Genomic DNA, 19,228 nt, shown 5'->3' on the forward strand with positions numbered 1-19,228 from the left:
GATAAACCTAGCATAGTTGTTATCCAGGGAAGATATATATACATATATATATATATATTAACATTTCTCTCTTCTATACAAAAAAATTCAGTTTGATCTCAACTTGACTAAGGTAACTTCCAATCAGTGATTAAGACTAGGTAAGAAATGAGGCTGAGATGACCTCTTTACTTAGTTTAAAAAAAAAGACCAAAAAATCAATCTGTGAGGGAAAATACTTAGGGTTTTAGGCCAAAAGAGAGGCAATTACTATTTACATTCAATCTAGACCAATCAAGGCCTAAACAATGACCAAGTAGGGCTTGACCTGGGACCTATAGTTGGTCAAAAGAACAAACAAGAAAAAAATTATTTTTAGTAACAACCATGAAATTCAATGATAATGTTTAAAAAAGAAGTGAAATGAAGTGAAAGTGTTCTTTTGTTGAACTTAAACACAATCATGCCAGTAAAAAAGAGAGAGTACAAAATAACAACAAAAATAAGTAATGGATTCTTTTGAATTATATTAATTCCCAAGGGTTGTTTCTCCCAACAAAGAAGCTTCTCTTAAATTGTGGTGAGCTACACATGATCTGGCCTGGGAAACTCTCACAGCTGCATTTGGGATAGTGTCTTCTTGAGAGAAGCTGCCATCTCCCTCCTCCTAGTTTTCTATTGCTTTCACTAGGACATGGTAGGAAGGTAATTCTCTTGTCCAGAACTCTCTTGCCTTCCTTGAGGAAGTTATGTGCCCCCCCACTCCTTCCATTGCCTCTACCTGGAGAGTACCTTCTCCTCTCACTCTTCCTTTGACTAATCCTTGTAAGGGTATGTTAATATAATGTACTGTCCCTTTCAAGTTAGTTTCTGAATTAATTGTGCTCAGAATTCTGAGGGGATTACATTTGTGAAAGCAGTTGCTCCTGAACTCAATGTTCTGAGACAGTTATTGCTGAGTTTTTAAAGTGACAAACTTAAAGACTCTAGCAAATGTGAGAATTCACTAGGCTTCAATGATGAGGTGGGTTAATAACTGGGAAAATATGGAAGTGAGAACTGTTGTATGGTTGAGTGATAAATATAATGTATCTATTTGTAGCTTGATCCTAGAAAGATAAAAGAGAGAAGTATTATTAGCTAATCAACTAATTTGTTTATGACATCTGCCTAGCAAGGTACTAGTCAAGAACAATTGAATTAATTCAGCTTAACAATGGAAATGTATTCAGTTATTCAGAAGCCACATGTATTTAGGACCTTTTGCGGATAGCTCCAAAGTTTATTCCAGATTAGTAAATTATTCTAAACACATGAGTTCTCTTTCACTCATATGTCTACTTGGTAGGTTTTTTTAAAACACGTCCATTCTCCTTAGATACTCAGTGCTTTGTGGGTTACTATGACTCAGCTTTATGCATGAATTATATTGTAATTATTTATGATTTTTTAAAAATTTATAAACACCTATGACATTATTACTAATTCTTTTGCCTTATTTTAAGTAAATGTTTATGTTTAATATAAAAAAGTAATAATCATGAGTCTGATTGTATAAATAGAAGTGCATCAGTAGGGGCTCAAGAAATAGAATAGCAAGAAGGGGAGAATGTGCTTGTCTTAAACAGAATTCCCTGGATGATTTTGAGAACATTTGGAGTGTAACTGCCTTGTGGTATTCCTTCTCTGGGAATCTATGTAAAGGCAATTATATGTAAGCCAACCTAGAGAGGCAATAAATGTCCACACACTCAAATGAGAATGAGTTCTATTTTTTCTAGAGGCAGAACCAGGACCAGGTATGATCTTGGGCATTTTTGAGCCCAATTAAGAACCAGAAGTTGCTACTGTGAACTTTGTATGGCTTTGTGACTGATTCAGGCTAAGGGAGCAATGGAAACCATAAATCAACATAAATTTATAGTTAATGTTAGTCAGTATATTTACAGATTTTTTTCCATCTCTATATTGCAACACAGGAATAGGAGTGGAGAAAAAACAGATGGTGAGAGTAGCCCAAAGTTGGGTTTGGTAAAATCTGAGCAGTGATAGGACAAGGAAACAAGGATAAAGGAGAGTTCAAAATTGAACTGGTTAAGGGAGATCAGTAATAGAACACAGTTAAAAGGAGGATGGCTTGGCAAAATACTGAAGATTAAAAAACTTGCAAACAAAATAAGAGTGAAGACTACATTTGAGAAAGACAAGATAGAGAGAAAATGGTAGGTGATTGTAAACAGTTTAAAAAATTTCTAGATTCTGAATCATAGAAATGGATCCCTTATGGGTGAAAGTAAGATCATGAGTGTTACCATTTTGGGGTATAATTGAGAAGTGTGGAAGAGTAGGGTAGGGATGCTGAACAGATTCAGAACTGTAGGGAATTGTAAGGGTAGGGAATATCAACATGTGCACTGAAAAATTATAAGGGCAGAAACTTGGATTGACAGAGTTGATCTGAGACAGACTGAATGTGTTCTAGAAGTTGGTAAGTAATAGCCACCGTGATCTAGATTGAGTAATACATTCTGACACTATGAATTTTAAAAGGGATGAGGCTGCCTAATAGGAGAGGAAGAGTCTGGGAGGGGCAATTGAAAGTATGAGGCATCCTGATTCCCATGCTACAATTAGTGAGAGTGTTACAAGCAGCACTAGAAAGGAAGGCTCAGGATACAGTTGCATCCAGGAGAATTAGATCTCAAATGAGAATGGAAATGAAAGGGATATGAGAGGAAGAGTTCTATAATTAATGGAGCAGTGATTCTAGAGAGCACTGGAGGAATGGTGGGCAGATGTGGCTTGGGACATTGCAGAGGAAGCTAGTGTTGAGGTTGATGGAGCCATGTTTTCTGTATAGTATAAAACTGTAGAGAGAGAGTAAGAGGAGATGATGAGAAATTGATGACTATTGTGGAATGAGTCTAGATTGAATTAACAGTGTTTAGTGTACCTTCATTAAAGAAGGCAGGTGAGACTATTGTCTTGCCAGTTCACCCCTTACAAAATTTTCGTCTTGACTCCTGAAGAAATCACTTCAAGGTAGAGGATTTGTGAGAAGCACTTGGCCCTTTCAGAAGCAGCAGCCATCAGTGTTCTGATCCCTACAGACCCTATAGTTCAGTTATGTGTAGTAAATAGGGACTAATAAGGTGTATTGGTATAACAAGTTGAGGTTTTGTGAGCCTCAGTTTCCTCATCTGTAAAATGAGTTTGGACCAGAGGGCTTTTAAGATCCCTTACAATTCTAAATTTTTGATCAATCAATACCATATTTCCCCTTTGTGATCTTATGTTCCCTTGAATCCCAGAGTGACAAAGGCCCTTATTTTTGTGTGTGTGTGTGTGTGTGTTTAAGAAGTAAAGAAGAAGGGAGGACACAAAAAGAAATTAAAAATTTAAAGTATTTTTCTTTAAGGCGTAAACACTGACTTCTAAGTCATGAGACCAACAAGATGGAGGATGACACATTTTCTATAATCCTCATGACCCTGCAGTTTATTGAAAATGCAAATTATACTGAGTTCTAGGGTGCCAATAATTCAAGCAACTTAAAAAACCTGATAGCAGAGAAGGATAATACCAAACTTTAATGTGATTACTTAACATCCCTTCTATAATTGCTCAGGCGGGTTACACATGCAGATCCATGGGCCTTATACCTCTGTCTCCTCTCAGGGCCAAGCTTACTTGGAATGGCACAGCAATATGGTAATGTTCTTTGCTACAACAAAAAGCATCAAGAGGACTAAATATCCTAATGGATCCATGGAAGAATTTTATCAAACTTTTAAAAGACAATAAAAGTTCTAACACTAGACAAATTATTCCTTTTTTTGGCATTATAATTTAGTTTTATTTGAAACAAGCAGAAAAATAAGTATAAACCTAACAGCATGGTTATATTAACCATTAACCCTGATGCCCAGTTAAAATGATACACTGGGATAAAAATGTGATTAAAACCATTATATTTAAAGAGAGAAAATGAAACACGAGAAAAACATTTTGCATTCTAATTTTGCACAAAAGGCACATTAACCAGTTGAAATGTTCCACCTGCATCTGAAAAAAAATATAATCAGCTGATCACTTTCCCCATATCACAAAATGAATAAGAACTGACTTTAAATCCTAGGAAAGGAAAATATAAACAAGAAATCCACCGAATTTCTAATTATTATTTCACTATTAAGTGTCTTTCAGTTGTAATAAATCAATTTTCTTAAGGGAATACAAAAGACTAAAAATTCAGTTTTCTAGTATTTACCTAGAACTTTACAGATTTAGGGCAAATAATGTCAAGAACTATCTGAATTTATGAAAAATTTTTATTAAGCCACATTTTTCAAAAAGTTTTTTTAAATTTTTTTTTAGACCTCAGATTCATAAAACAATTGGGTAAGTGGTTCTAGAATTCCTGGGGGCAATGGATACATATTAATGGTTGGCAATTTGCTTCTTAGCTACGAAGAGATGCATTCTGAAGGTCTTTGAAAAGCTTTTTTTCAGTAGTTTAAACATTCCCTTCACATCTTATTTTGTATTTGCTCAGCTATCCCCATTATCCCATAAGTTCAACCCCATTTGGCTGCTCTATATTTTAGCCCACCCTGAAAGAATTATCTTGAATAAAGGAACACCAAATAAATGAATTTTTGACAAACTAAGCACCAATATCTGCTGAACATTTTCAGCTATGGAATTATTTTACAAAGTATAATAAGGATAAGGTAGAGATATTAAAAAATCAACCTGGAAAGGACCAGTTCTCACCCATAAGGGCTTACATTTACATGGAGAGAGAATACAAGCTTATCAAATACCTGAAGAAGGTAAAAACTTTTTTTATCAACAAGAAGATTTTTAAAAATTCATTTATTTGACTATTGGAGCAACAGAAGTGAATTCATGTTAGAAAGAGAACTGTATTTAAGTAAAGATTTATTACAATTTACCAAGTTGGAGAAGAAATTAGAATGGATTAAAAATAAAAATTGAAAGATGATATGCTGAATGGTTACTATTACTTAACATGGTAGTAAAAAATATGAGATTGTGAGAAATAAAGAGGCCTGAACTTGGTTATGTCTAAATAAAGATGGGCCAGAAAATGTGTGGTCATTTTAATTTACAATGAATTATTTATATGTTATATAGACACTAAACATCACAGTTAATTATTAATAATGACCAAAGAATAAAGCTGATTAAATGTTTTGCTCTTCATTCCGTAAGCCTGGGATTGAACTAGACAAATCTTTATGGTTTTGACCTGACATCACAAATCACAGGCCCCAACAATTCAGGTTTGGACACTCAAGAATTGTGACAAAAAAACATGTAAATTTAAGCCCCCTTAAAGTCTGAAGAAAGAAAAGTGTCCATTTCACAAATGGCCAACTACACTAATGAAAGAGTAATTTTGACTGTATATCACTAGAAAACCCCAAGAGGCATAAATCTGGAGACTAGAAACAATAAGTAGGACTTCTATAAAAAGGCACTGATTACACATAAATGCTATTGTTACAATATTGGTAAATCTTTTAGTGTTTAGCTGATCTTTTGATCCCAAATGTGATCAAATCTCATTCAAGTTTATCATTCTGGATGGTTAGATCAGTTGTTTGCAACTGATTGAACAAGGCTAGGGTTGAGACACTGATCCTATTTTATGTTTTGTTTTATTACATGGTTATGATATTCCTTCCTTAAGGGGCAATGGATGAAAGAGTATATAGGTCAGTAAAAATCTACTGAAAAAGAGAGTATGCTGTTGTGAGTTGTTAACTATCTAGAAAGACCAGTGTACTATTTTACAAAAGTAAAAGACCTTGTCAAATTCAAATTATGAGGCCCTAGCTAGGGATAGCTGACTTTTTAGTAATCTATGGTGTCTCTGAGCAGAAGTCAACAGAATGAAGCATGCCAACTTTGACATATTTCCAATAGCAGCATCACTTTATAAATAATACCAAAAGAGGAAAAGATGAACTTATACAGATACATTTTAGTTAACATGTAAAAATTAAATAATTATCTATAGATTAATAGGTCACAGAGCTGTGGAATAGTTAAAAAAATTTAAAGAAGATATATAACAGGGTGGCCCTTTATCTGTTTTCCCCAAGATTGCTTTTATGGTTTGCTTCTTCTCCAGGTACTACAATTAGTCAATTTTTGTCATAGAATTCTGGCTAATTGTGGCAGATTCGTTTTCTGTTGAAGCAATAGTAGACTCAGTTTTCACCCTTTTCTTTCTTCTGGAAGAAAGAGATTCATGAACTCCAACCTACATTTAAAGAAACTACATCTCTATTCATCATCTTTTTTTCATTCATCTCATTTGGGGGGGGGTGCATTTTCAAACTTTACTTGCTAAGAAGACTCACTTCCCTAGCTATATATACATTTCAGGAGAGGGACTCAGCAGCAACTTCATCACTGGGACTCCTTGAAGTTATCTGATAGTATCCAAATGAATGTCCATGTAGGGTGGTAAGGATCCAGGATCAGATTCCTCTTTAGAAAGGGCTGTGTTGGAGATCATTAGATATCTGAATGATCTGATACACATTCAGCCTTTCCTGGAGCAAGAAAGGGGGCCAAGGACACTTGGATCTGGAGAATGAAAATTTAGGGCTGCCATCCTACAAAGCATATTCTTGATGAGATATTGTCTTCCTGAGGAGGTAGAAATAGGAGGAGGCATATATTTTGTGAAAGATCACATTTTAATAAGATTGAATACATCTATTTTTAAAGTTTTAAAATGGATCCACTCCACTCAAAATTCTTATTTTCTCATAAGTAAGCCAGAATACCAATGACCAAGGCATCATTCTCAGCCAACTTGGTAAAAAACCTTTATACAAACTCAGAAATCCTTCACCTTTTACACTCTGAATCAAGCAGTCAGTTGAAGATTTGTACAGCAGTCCTCTTCCTTTTTTATCTGTCGGTTGATTCATCACTCTGCTTTTGATGACATCAGCTGGTGTTCCCAGAAAACAAGCTACCAGTCCAGAACATAAACTCGCCAGGCTATGAGTCAGAATATTGTCTTCAAGTGATGTATTCAACAATACCAAGTGCTTCACTGAATCATAAGTGGCTAAATCTCCCATGTTCACCAAGGCGGCTCTCTGGACGTTGGGTACCCAGCCTACCCAAAGGCCACGCAGCCCTCCTTCTCTCGAGATTTTGAGAAACGCATGATGCACACCATGAAATCGCAAAGGCTTTCCTTGGAGTTTCCTTATTCCGTCCATCTGCATTTGAACCTTCACTAGATCAGCAGGGGTACAAACAAACTGAGCAAATGCACCCGACACCATTCCACCTATGACTGATTGCCAAAGAGGATATTCGTTATTTACCGATTTCCCAAAAACAGAGTCACGAAGATATTCGTAGATGACCATGCGGAACCCAGAATATACTACTTGCCTATAAACAGCCGATACTCCTCCTTGCCAAAGCTTCAGAAAGCCTTCCTCCCGTATGATGCCGATGGTTGTTTTTATCATGCCCCGGTAGGGGGTACGTACCTGTTTTAAAAACCGGTAACGGTTAAGGGCAGCTTCTCCTTGCATCTGGAGTCGAGTTTTGGTGAGTTCAAGAGGAAAGGTCGCTAACTCTGCCACGATAGACGCGGAGGAGGACAGTATGAATGTGCTTGTTTTGGGCCATCTCTGAACCAGCGTCAAACTTTTCTCTTCCTTCACTTGGCCGGACATTCAGCAACAGGACAAGTTTAAACCACGCCCCCGCCCCCTTCCTTCCCTGCCGGCTTCCTCCCAGCCGGGGCAGCCCTATCGCACCAGACGAGCGGCCGAGTCAGAACCATCTCCCGTGGAGCTCAGCCTAACGATCCCTCAGGAGTCCGCCCAACGATCCCCCAAGGCGAGCCTGCTTGCCACCTGACTGTCCTCTCTCTCTCTCCATCCTCTTCGGCCTGGTTGGACCCGACGGCCAGTGTGTAAAAACTGAGGGGAAAAAAAAATCACTCTTTTTGATTTGGGTTTTTTTTTTTTTTAATGATAAAAATAGAATAATACCTTAACCAAGGGAGGATAATGTAAAGAACTATAGACTCGAGATCATTAATCAATACAAATTCAGAAGCATTTTAATATAATTCTGGGATTCATCAAAGAAATCATTCACCGTGGCAAAATGGTATTGATAAGAGATGTAGAAGAATAATTCATTAAATAAATAATATGATTATAGTTTAAAAAATAAACCTACAATTATTTCAATAGATGCCCCCAAACCCCACTTTTGACAAAACACCATACCCATTTCTGTTAAAAACCCTACAAAATATAGACATAGAACAACTTTTTTTGATTATCACAAAAATATCTAAAGCACACACATGCTATCTATCTATACATATATGTATAAAAACTGACATGGTTCTAAAAATTCTGGCAATAATAAGACAAAAGAAAGAACATAGGTATAAAGATAAGTAAAAAGGAAAAAAAAACAACTCTATTGATTATTTACTGATGATGTGATAGTTTACTTAGAAAATTTTCTAGGAAATAAACAATGATGCTAATTAAGACAATACTTCTTTTTTCATTGTGTTCATTAACTTTTTTTTAGTTAAAGCTTTTTATTTTCAAAACATATGCGTGGATAATTTTTCAACATTGAACCTCGCAAAACCTTGTGTTCCAAATTCCCTCCCCAATCCTCCCCTCCATGGCAATTAATCCAATATATATGTTAAACATGTTACAACATATATACATACACACACACATATATGACAATAATCTTTGTGAGCCACAGAAAATACTTTCAAAAATTAATAGTGTTTATGTATAATGATAATAAAAGTCAAGGTAATATAAAGGGAAATCTCATTCTAAATAACTAAAACATGCATAAAATATCAGGAAATTAGTCTACCAAAGCTATAGAATTCCTGTAAAGATTTAAAAGCATTTCTTAATAAAGAATAATTATCAATAAAATACCATGACTCTGCCTTGTCAATAAAATAAAATGAAAACACTACTAAAGCTAACTTAGTTATATATCAAATTAACAAAAGGATAATTTAGAGAACTTTAAAAATATCAAAATTCATTTGGAAAATAAAATAATGAAAAAAGAAATGAAGCGAATGGCACTTCCCTACCTCTATATTATAAAATAGTTATCTTGTATTTGTTAAAAATAGACAGGTAAATTGCATTAACATCATCCTATAATCAAGATGACGGAGTAGAGGAATCATTTAGTCAAGCTCTCATAAGATTCCTCTCCAAATAACTTTAAAATAATTCTTTAAATTGCATTCTAGAGTGGTAGAGCCAATGGAGATATTCTCTCAGCCCAAGACAATTTAGGAAATTGTTTGACATGGGTTGGGGGTGGAGATTGTGCAGAAGTCCATGTGGATAAAACACCAAGGCAGGACACTGGGAAACAGAAAAAAAGTATCTTTCTGAATAAAAACAAAATCTGGTTATACCCTATACATCTTGATGATTCTGAACCCCTGTAGATTGATATTCTAATCCCATTCCCCATTCCTCACCACCTGGTCCCTTACTTTCATACTCTTCAACCCACCCATGCTAAATTCCAAACCAAATGCTACCCACCCCCTTCCACTGTACTCTCTGGAATGTTTGATCAATAAAATCAAAATTTGTTTTTATTTAAAATATTTTCCTCTTTCTTTCCATCTTCTGGCAAATAATTATGACCTGGATCCTGTTGATACATATTTCTTTACCACCTTTTCCAGACTGTACTTTGGTTGAAATAGGGTAGTTGGAATACTCCTTGATCCCCACTGTTTTTAGTTTCTCCCTCTACCACCATCACTCTTTAAACTCTCCTTCTTTGATGTCCAAATAATCTACATCATGTACCCAATTGAAATACTGGTAGCTGTTACATATAGACCTCCAAGACTCTCTCCTTCCTTTCTCAATAAACTCTGTTCCTGATTCACAATATTTGTCTTCTACTAAACTCCTGTGTTCATGCTATAGGGCTTCAAAATGCATATTGACATCTTCTAAAATATCCTAACCTCTAATCTTCAGTCTACTTACTCCCCAATCCCTATTCTGTCATCCACCCACAAAGATTATCATACTTTGCCATCTCTCAAAAATGTATCACCTCTATGTTCAAGATTTCTGAAATTCTCTCATCTGATTATAATCTGTTGGCTTTCTATCACTCCCTCTGTCTTCCCCTACCAAACCCTACTTACTCTTCAATTATACTAAGACCTCCATTCCTTTGGCCTATAAGTTCTCTCATAGAGTCTCACCTCACTTGCCATTTCCCTTCTTTCATCTTGACCCCCAGGTTAAGTAGTTTAATTCTACATTGTCTTTTTCTCTTGAGTCTGAGGCCTTCTTATTATATTGGTGATTTTCCCCTGTCAAGTTTCTTTCTTGGATAACTCTCATCTCTCACTGACTTTGCTGCTACACATGTGCTGCTAAATGGGGGCAGAGTAAATCATGCAACTGTTCTAATTGGGTCTACTATAAATTTATGTTAAACCTTCAACTAGGTCCTTACTGCTATTTGGCAATCCTATATTTCCTTTATCATCACTTATAACAGTTCTTCCAATTCTTTTTATTGCTCCTCAAATTTCCCATGGCTTGTTCTCCCTCCACAGTCCTTGTTGAGAACTTGCTTCATGTTTTACTGAAAAAACCAAGGCTATTCACCAAGAGCTTTCTCTCATTCACCTATCTGCCCCATCTCATGTCACTCAGATGCCTTTTCTTACTTTCTCCCCTTTTACTCCTCTCTCATTCAAAGAACTAGTCCTACCCCTCGCCAAGGCAAACCTCTCTTCTTAAACAAACAATTCCATCCCATCTCATCTTCTCTGGCAGCTTGCCTTCTCTAGAACTCTCATTCTCTCACTTATCTTCAATCTCTGTATACTGACTCCATTCCTGCTGCCTGCGCCTGCAAAAAAGCCCTTTCCTCAACCATCCCAACTATCATCCTATATCTCCTCTGCCCTTTGTGGCTGAAATCCTTCAGAAAATCTTTTCCAAAGGGAATCTCCATTTTGTTTCCTTTCACTCTTATTTTTAGCTCCTTATACATGGCTTCCTGATTCTTCTTTCAACCCCAGACAGCTCTCTCCAGTTACATGGTCTTTTACAGTTTTTGACACTATTAATTATCCTCTCTTTGATATTCTCTTCTCTAGGTTTTCAAGACTTTCCAGGATCTCCAATTCATTTGATAGTTCTAAATATCCTTTGCTAGATCTTCATCTAGCTCATACCCACTAATTTTAAGTATGCTCTGTCCCCAGTCCTTTTTCCTGTATTAGTGATTTCCTGGGATTTTAATGATTATCTCTATCTCAATCATTTTCCAATTTACATATCCAGTCCAAATTTCTTTGGTAATCTCCCATCTTGGAGAAAGGCATCTTCAACTGCTTTTCAAACATCTTGACCTGGATGTCAGATAGATATTTCAAACTCAATATGTACAAAACTGAATCCATTATCTTCCTCCCTAAATTCCATGAACTGTTCTCTTTTCCACAACCTTCATATCTGATCAATTGCCAAGACCTGTCAATCCTACATTTACAGTTTCTCTCACATTCATCACTTTCTCTCTGCTCTCATGACCAGGCTTTTATCATCGTAACTCTAGTTTAAGCTTTCATTGCCTCTCACCTACACTATTGCAGCAGCTTTCTAACTGGCTTCCCTATCTCTAATATCTCCCTCTCTCCAAGCTTGTATGCTTTGTTAAGACTTAAATTTGATCATAACACCCTTATTTTCCAAAATCTTTAATAGTTCTTATAGACTCTAGGATAAAATACAAATTCCTTAGCTTTTATTTTTGCTTAATCCCAAATTGATCTCTGTTCCAATATTGCAAACAGAGCTATTAGCTTTGCTTGGATATTTTCTTAAACCATTTGCTGCCTCCATGCATTTACTATGTTTTTGGTAGCATTATGGATAGACTATAGGATTGGGACTAGAATAAGGGAAGAAAAAAACCATTTATTAAGTGCCTATTCTGTTTCAGGCCTTATACTAAACATTTTACAAATATGTCATTTCATCCTCGCAATAACCCTGGTTGTTATTAACCTCATTTTGCAGTTGAAGAAATTTAGACAAATAGAAATTAATCCCAAGGTTACATCAGTAAGTGGCTGGATTTGAATTAAGGTGTTTCTGATTTCTAGGCATAATCCTTTATTCACTGGGACTAGAAGCCTCAGTCAATCTTCCTGTGAAGGATTCCTTTGCTATTTACAACCTAAACAATCTCGGGAAAGGCATCTCATTTCTTTCTTCTTTCCACATCTATGAAAAGAGGAAATTAAACCAGATTATTTCTAAAACCCCTTCTAGTTTGAAATTTGCTGATTCTAAGTAACACAAAGGATAGAGTGCTGATCTGAAATCAAAAAGACTCATCCTCCTAAATATAATCTGGTTTTAGGCACTTACTAGTTGTGTTTCCCTCAGTTCCTCATCAGTAAAAATGAGTTGGAAAAAGGAAATGGCAAAATACTGCAGTATCTGCCAAGAAAACCTCAAACGGGTTCATAAAGTGTAGGACAGAACTGAAGCAATTCGACAACAATTAAAAACCAAACATCCTCTAGAAGAATCAATCTATAAAGTAACTTCATGAAATTAGGTAAGTTTTTTGGTAGTATGTGTATATGTGTGTGGTTTATTTTTTGATGGATACCAGATTGATTATTTCATTTTCCCCAACTTTTTTTCTTCATAACTGTGAATGTGAACTGCTTTGGGTACATCTCATAGGTTTTGGTATTTGTCCCATTATTGCAATTCTCTTGGATGAAAATATTGATTGTTTCTATGATTTGTTGTTTGATTCACTCATTCTTTAGAATTAGATTATTTAATTTCCAATTGGTTTTTGTCTACTTTTCCCTTGTCCTTTATTGAAAGTAATTTTTATTTCATTGTGATCTGAAAAGGAAGCATTTACTATTTCTGCCTTTCTGCATTTGATTGCAAAGTTTTTATGTCCTAATATATGGTCAGTTTTTGTGTAGGTGCCATGTGCTGCTGAGAAAAAGATATATTCCTTTCTGTCCCTATTCCATTTTCTACAGAGGTCTATAATATCCATTTTTTAAAGATTTTATTAATCTCTCTAGTTTCTTTCTTACTTATTTTGTGATTAAATTTATTTAACTCTGAGAGGAGAAGGTTGAAATCCCCCACTAATATAGTTTTGCTGTCTATTTCTTTTTGTAACTGGCTTAGCTTCTCTAAGAATTTGGATGCTGTACCACTTGGTACATATACATTTAGTATTGAAACTTCTTCATTGTCTATGGTACTCTTTAACAAAATGTAGTTTCCCTCCTTATCTCTTTAAGTAAGATCTATTTTTGTTTGCATAATTTCTGTTACGGCCTTTTACTCTTATTCTGATTGTATCTTTCTGTTTCAAATTGTTTCTTGTAAACAACATATTATAAGATTTTGGTTTTCAATTAACTTCCATTTCATGGGAGAGTTCATTCCTTCTATTTTCTTCCCTGTATATTCTTCTGTTCTCTCTTTTCATCCTGTCCTTCCTTAGTAGCGTTTTGTTTCTTACTCACTCTCCCTCAATGGGCTTTCCCTTCTATCACTTCCCCTTATCCCTTTATCCTAATGTTTTGTCTTCTCTTCTATTCTAGTCCCTCTCTTTTCTTTCTCCTCTTACTTCTTTATAGGGTAAGATAAATTTCTACATCCAACTGAATGACTATGATTCCCTCTTCAGCTCAAAAACTTTTGAGATTAAACTTCAGCTAATGCTCATCCTCCTCCCTCTTTTCCTTCCTGTAATAGGTCTTTTGTGCCTATTCTTGTGAACTAATTTATCCCATACCCCCCTTTCCTCTTCTCCAAGTACAATCCTTTTTTCCTACCCCTTAATGTCTTTTTCATTGATTTCATCACATCAGAGACAATTTGTACCCATACCCTCTCTTTAGGTATGCTCCCTCTAACTGCTCTGTAATAAAAGATACAATCCTCTAGAGTTACAAGTATCATTATATTTCCATCTAAAGATGCAAATAGTTTAACCTTTAAATAATGTTAATGCATTTTCCTACCTTTTTACCTTTCTATGTTTCTCTTGGGTTTGAAGATCAAAGTTTCTGTTTAGTTCTGGTCTTTTCGATAAAAATGATTGAAAGTCTCTTACTTCATTGAAGATCTATCTCCTTCCCTGAAAGATGATGCTCAGTCATGCTGGATATTTTAATCTTGTTACCCTAGGTCCTTTTTTGCCTTCCAGAATATGGTATTCCAAGGCCTCTAAAATTTTTTTTTTAGAATTTTTTGTAGAAGCTGCCCAATTCTGGGTTATCCTGACTATGCTCCTTGATAATTGATTTGTTTTTTCTGGTAGCTTGCAGTATTTTTTTCTTGAGATTATAGTTCTGGGGTTTTGCAACTATGTTATTTGGGGTTTTCCTTGTTGAATTTTTTTCTGAAGGTAATCTTTGGATTCTTCTTTCAATGAATATTTTGCCCTTTAGTTCAAGTATACTGATAATCTCTTGAAGAATGCCCACCAGGCTCTTTTTTTTCTTTTTCTTTTTTTGGCTGTGACCTTCAAGTAGATCAATATTTTTAAAATTGTCTCTGCTGGATCTATTTTCAAGGTCAGCTGTTTTTCCAATGTGGTATTTTACATTTTCTTCTGTTTTCATTTTTTGTTTTAGTTTGTTTGACTAATTCTTGATGTCTTGTAGTCATTAGCTTCCATTTGCCCAGTTCTACTTTTTAATGTGTGATTTTCTTCAGTTAACTTTTGTATCTCTTTTTCCAATTGATTAATTCTACTTTTCAAGGTGTGATTTTCTTCAGTGGAATTTCCTTTTTTTTTTTTTTTTGCATTTGGCTAATTGTATTTTTTAACAAATTGTTTTCTTCAGTCAGTTTTTCCCCTTCTTTTTCAAAGCTGTTGATTCTCTCTTGTATATGTCCCATTTCTTTTTCCATTTTTTCTTCTACCTCTCTTATTTGCCTTTTAAAATCCTTTATAAGCACTTCCAAGAAGCCTCTTTGGGCTTAAAACCAATTCATATCACTCTTTGAAATTTCCCCTGTAGGCATTTTGTCTTCTTCTGAGTTGGTGTTTTGTTCTTCTCTGTCCTCATAGTAGTTTTCTATGGTTAAGGTTCTTTTCTGTTTCTTGCTCATTTTCGTTTTTCTTCTCCTCCTCCTATTTTGTGTTTTTTTTTAAAGTAGAATCCCCCCAGGATATAGGGGGTCCCATCCCAAGTTTCTCGTCTTCCTCTGAGTCTTGACTTTGAACACAGGGGCCCCTTATGCTTGGTGTCTTGTTGACAGCAGGGGGTCGGCAATTTGTCTTCTGTTGGGATTGAAAGTTGCCCCACTGGTCTGCTCCACTACTAAACCAGGATTAAGGGTCTCAGTTGCTAATCTGTTATGATTAAGACCTCACTGGCTTTCCTAGACTCTATTTAAGCTGGCCTGAACACCTCTTTCATCCCAGTGAGACTGACCTTTCTTGAAGTCCTTCCAATCTATCTTGAGCTTGGTTTCATTCCATCAGACTCTTTTAGTAGCTTTGTTTTTGACGTGGTTTTCAAGGAAAACTAGAAAAGCTTGATCCTGGCTTCATCCTGCCAACTTGGTTCTGCCCAATTTAAAATCTTAAAAGAGGAACCTTAAGGGTCATTAAGAAGCCAACTGACTTGCTGAAAATTATGAAGCTAATATATGTAGGAGCTAAAGCTTAAACTGAGGTATGAATCTTCTATCCACTATGTCATTGACTCCCTTTCACAGAAATTGTAATGATTTTCAATAGTTGTGGTATTTCCTACCATTTGAAGAAGGTGATTCTGTTTGTTCTGGGATGATAATCTAGCATCATTTTACCAGAGAAACATGGCCCATGAGAGTTTTGGGGGGAGTTCATTTGGAAGTGAATTAGTCTTTTAATAAATCAAATCCATAAAGTGAATTCTTTATGGATTGGATTTATGTTGATCAACTTACTGGTGTTTCTTGTGAATTTTGACTGATGAAAAAAATTATTTGTTTATGTTTTATATTTGTACATACAAATTTCTATTTGTAAATGCTATTTAGCCTGATAAATAGTGAATTTTTTGAAAGCAGTATAATATTATACTTAAAGTCTTTTTGCCATGCAGATGTTTAAGGGTGCATTTTAAATTATAACCTTGCATCTAATTTAATTGTCCTGTCTCGAATCAATCTGGTTTTCCATCTTTCTTCAGTTTAGAATCGCTTGTGGAATCCTGGATTCCTTCCCAAACTTCACTCCAGCCTTCCATTTCTGACTGCTTTTCCAAGGTGCTCGCCAAAGTGTCTGGATATGCTTGTGGCATGGCGTGACTTCTACATGAGCCTGAACTAAGTTTCTAAGTGGTGGCCTGGCTTTTCCTGCTACTCATACTATGGGGACAGCGAATGATTTAAACAATAACAATTTGGCTTCCAGTTTGCAAATCCAGGGAAATCCAAATTCTAACTCCCTAGGCTAAAATCATAAATAAAACTAACGTGAACTGTCATACCAATGATTTGTGACAATTTATTTGTTTTACTGAAGAAAACCTCCAATTGTAAATGACCACTGAGAGAAGCCTTTGTTAATGGTCCTTAAATACAATTCTATGAAAAGCTTGGAAAATTACATTCATGTATGTATATTAGTACATCCAATATAAATATATATTTCTCCTAGGTGAATGCAATGTTCAATTTGGAAAAATTAGTCCATTGACAAGCATAGGTTGAGTAGCTTCTATGTGCCAGGCAATAAACTACATAATGAGAATATTAAAAAAGGCAAAATATCTTTCTTTCAAGAAGCCTACAATCTAATAGGAGAGAAAACATGCAAATAGATATGTACAATATTAAAGTAGTCTCATATATAATATGGATTAATTATCCATATTATCTGACAATTAAGTTAAGGAGGTTTATAAGAATTATACATCTTATTATAAAAGGTATAACTCTGATACTTTTTACAATTCCTAGGTTAGCATTTGACTTTCTTGTTTTTAATTTATTTTATTAGACTTTTTAAAGAACTAGCTTCTAATTTTATTTATAATTTCCATGGGTTTTTTGTTTCCAATTTATCCATTTTTCTTCTGATTTTTAATATCTCCTCATTTATTCTTAAATTAGTTTGTTTCTTGGATTTCCTGTCATATGGAAAATTATTTTCCTTTATATACTCCAGCCAAATTGGCTCTGTTAAACTGGACAGTCCATATCTCATCTTTTTGTCTTTGTACGGGCTTTATGACCCTAATGTACTCTCTTCTTCCTTCCTTCTGCCTCAAGGCTGAGCTCAGGTGCTGCCTCTTACACAAACGTTTTCCTGATCCCATCCAACTGTTATTCACATACACAGACACATGAAAAAAATTATTTGTTTATGTTTTATATTTGTACATACAAATTTCTATTTGTAAATGCTATTTAGCCTGATAAATAGTGAATTTTTTGAAAGCAGGGGCTATTTAATTGTTACCTCTGTGTCATAAATGAGAATTTACTGATTAATATGTAAAACACTGCAAGATGTTAATCCTTCTAAAATTTTCCAGTATTTCAAACATGTTCATGTTTGTTTTTCTCAAAGATATTTTTCCTGTTAAATTTTAAAATTTGATGCTTAAAATTCCTGTTAAATTTTTAAAATTTAAAATAAGTGATCCTTTAGGAGAAAAATTTTTATTTTATTATTTTTTTTATGTGATGCAATTTGGGTTAAGTAACCTGCCCAGCTAGGAAATGTTAAGTTCTTCCTGACTTTAGGGCCACTGCTTTATTATATATTGTGCATCAAGCTATTTCAGGAGGAAATTTTAAAAAAAAACCACTTTACCACTCTTTAAAAAAAATTTTAATAATAAAAATTTTAGTAATAGTTTTTCAAATTTCAAAATATGTACAAAGATAGTTTTCAGCATTCACCCTTGGAAAACTTTGTGTTCCAAATTTTTCTCCCTCCTTTCTCCCCCACTCCCTCCCTTAGACATCAAGTAATCTAATGTAGGTTACAAATGTGCAATTCTTCTAAACATATCTCCACATTTATCATGCTACACAAAGAAAATCAGACCAAAAAGAAAAAAAAGAGAGAAAGCAACAAACAACAACAAAAAGGTGAAAAATACTATGCTGTGATCTACATTCACTTCCCATAGTCTTCTCTCTGGATGCAGATCTCCATTACAAGTCTATTGGAACTGGCCCACATCACCTCACTGTTGAAAAGAGCCATGTCCTGCAGAAATGATCATCACATAATTTTGTTGCTGTATACAATGTTTTTTTGGTTCTACACATTTCCCTTAGCATTTCTCCAGGCCTTTCTGAAACTATCTTGCTGATTGCTTGATGTTTATAGAAATATCTTGTTTCTATAAGAACAATAACAAGAAAAATCTTGTTCTTATAGAACAATAATGCTACTTTCATTACATTCATATACCATAACTTATTCAGCCATTCCCTAACTGATGGGCATCCACTCAAAATCTTCACTACTCTCACATTAGTTTTCAAGTTAGATCAACAAGCATTTAGTAAACACCTATTGTGTGCCTGGCATTGTCCTGAGCCCTGGAGTTTACAAAGAAAGACCAAAAGTAAAAAACAAAAACAAAAACAAACAAACAAAAAATCAAACAGCTATTCAGGAATTCACAATCTCTTGGGGGAGACACCATCTATACAATTATGCAGCAACATGATAGATATGTGATAAAGTAGGGAAAAGCACTATCTTTAAAGGGGATTATAAAAAAAAAACTTTTTATAGAAGGTAGGATTTTAGTTGGGACTTGAAGGAAGCCAAGAAAACCAGGAGATGGAGATGAAGAAGGAGAGAATTCAAGGCTTGGAAGACTATTTTCTCTAGAAGGACTAACCTTAATCCTGTTGGAGTTGAATGCCAGGCAAATTTGCTCATGGCAAGTCTGATTTATTTTGAAAAGGCTATCTGGTGTCTCAGCCCTTTTGAACTGTTTTCTGGCAGTGAGGTGGCTCACGGGACAGTGCTGGACTTAAAGAACACCTGAGTTTGAATACTATCTCAGAGACTCTGTGACCCTAAGTAAATTATTTAACCTCTGCCACAGTTTCCTTATCTAGAAAATGAGGATAATAAAACTTTTTTTTCAGAGTTGTTG

General features: G+C 35.0%; 1 protein-coding gene across 1 annotated transcript; it reads right to left on the reverse strand.

Annotated features, from left to right (window-relative positions):
- Positions 1-5,606: 5,606 nt before the first annotated feature.
- Positions 5,607-7,965, reverse strand: SLC25A27 (solute carrier family 25 member 27). Its single transcript, XM_051964427.1, has one exon. It carries the CDS (start codon positions 7,719-7,721, stop codon positions 6,750-6,752), a length of 972 nt encoding a protein of 323 aa, XP_051820387.1. The 5' UTR covers positions 7,722-7,965; the 3' UTR covers positions 5,607-6,749.
- Between the last annotated feature and the right edge of the window lie 11,263 nt (positions 7,966-19,228).

This window comes from Antechinus flavipes, chromosome 6 (genome assembly GCF_016432865.1).
Source record: "Antechinus flavipes isolate AdamAnt ecotype Samford, QLD, Australia chromosome 6, AdamAnt_v2, whole genome shotgun sequence".
Classification (NCBI taxonomy): Eukaryota; Metazoa; Chordata; class Mammalia; order Dasyuromorphia; family Dasyuridae; genus Antechinus; species Antechinus flavipes.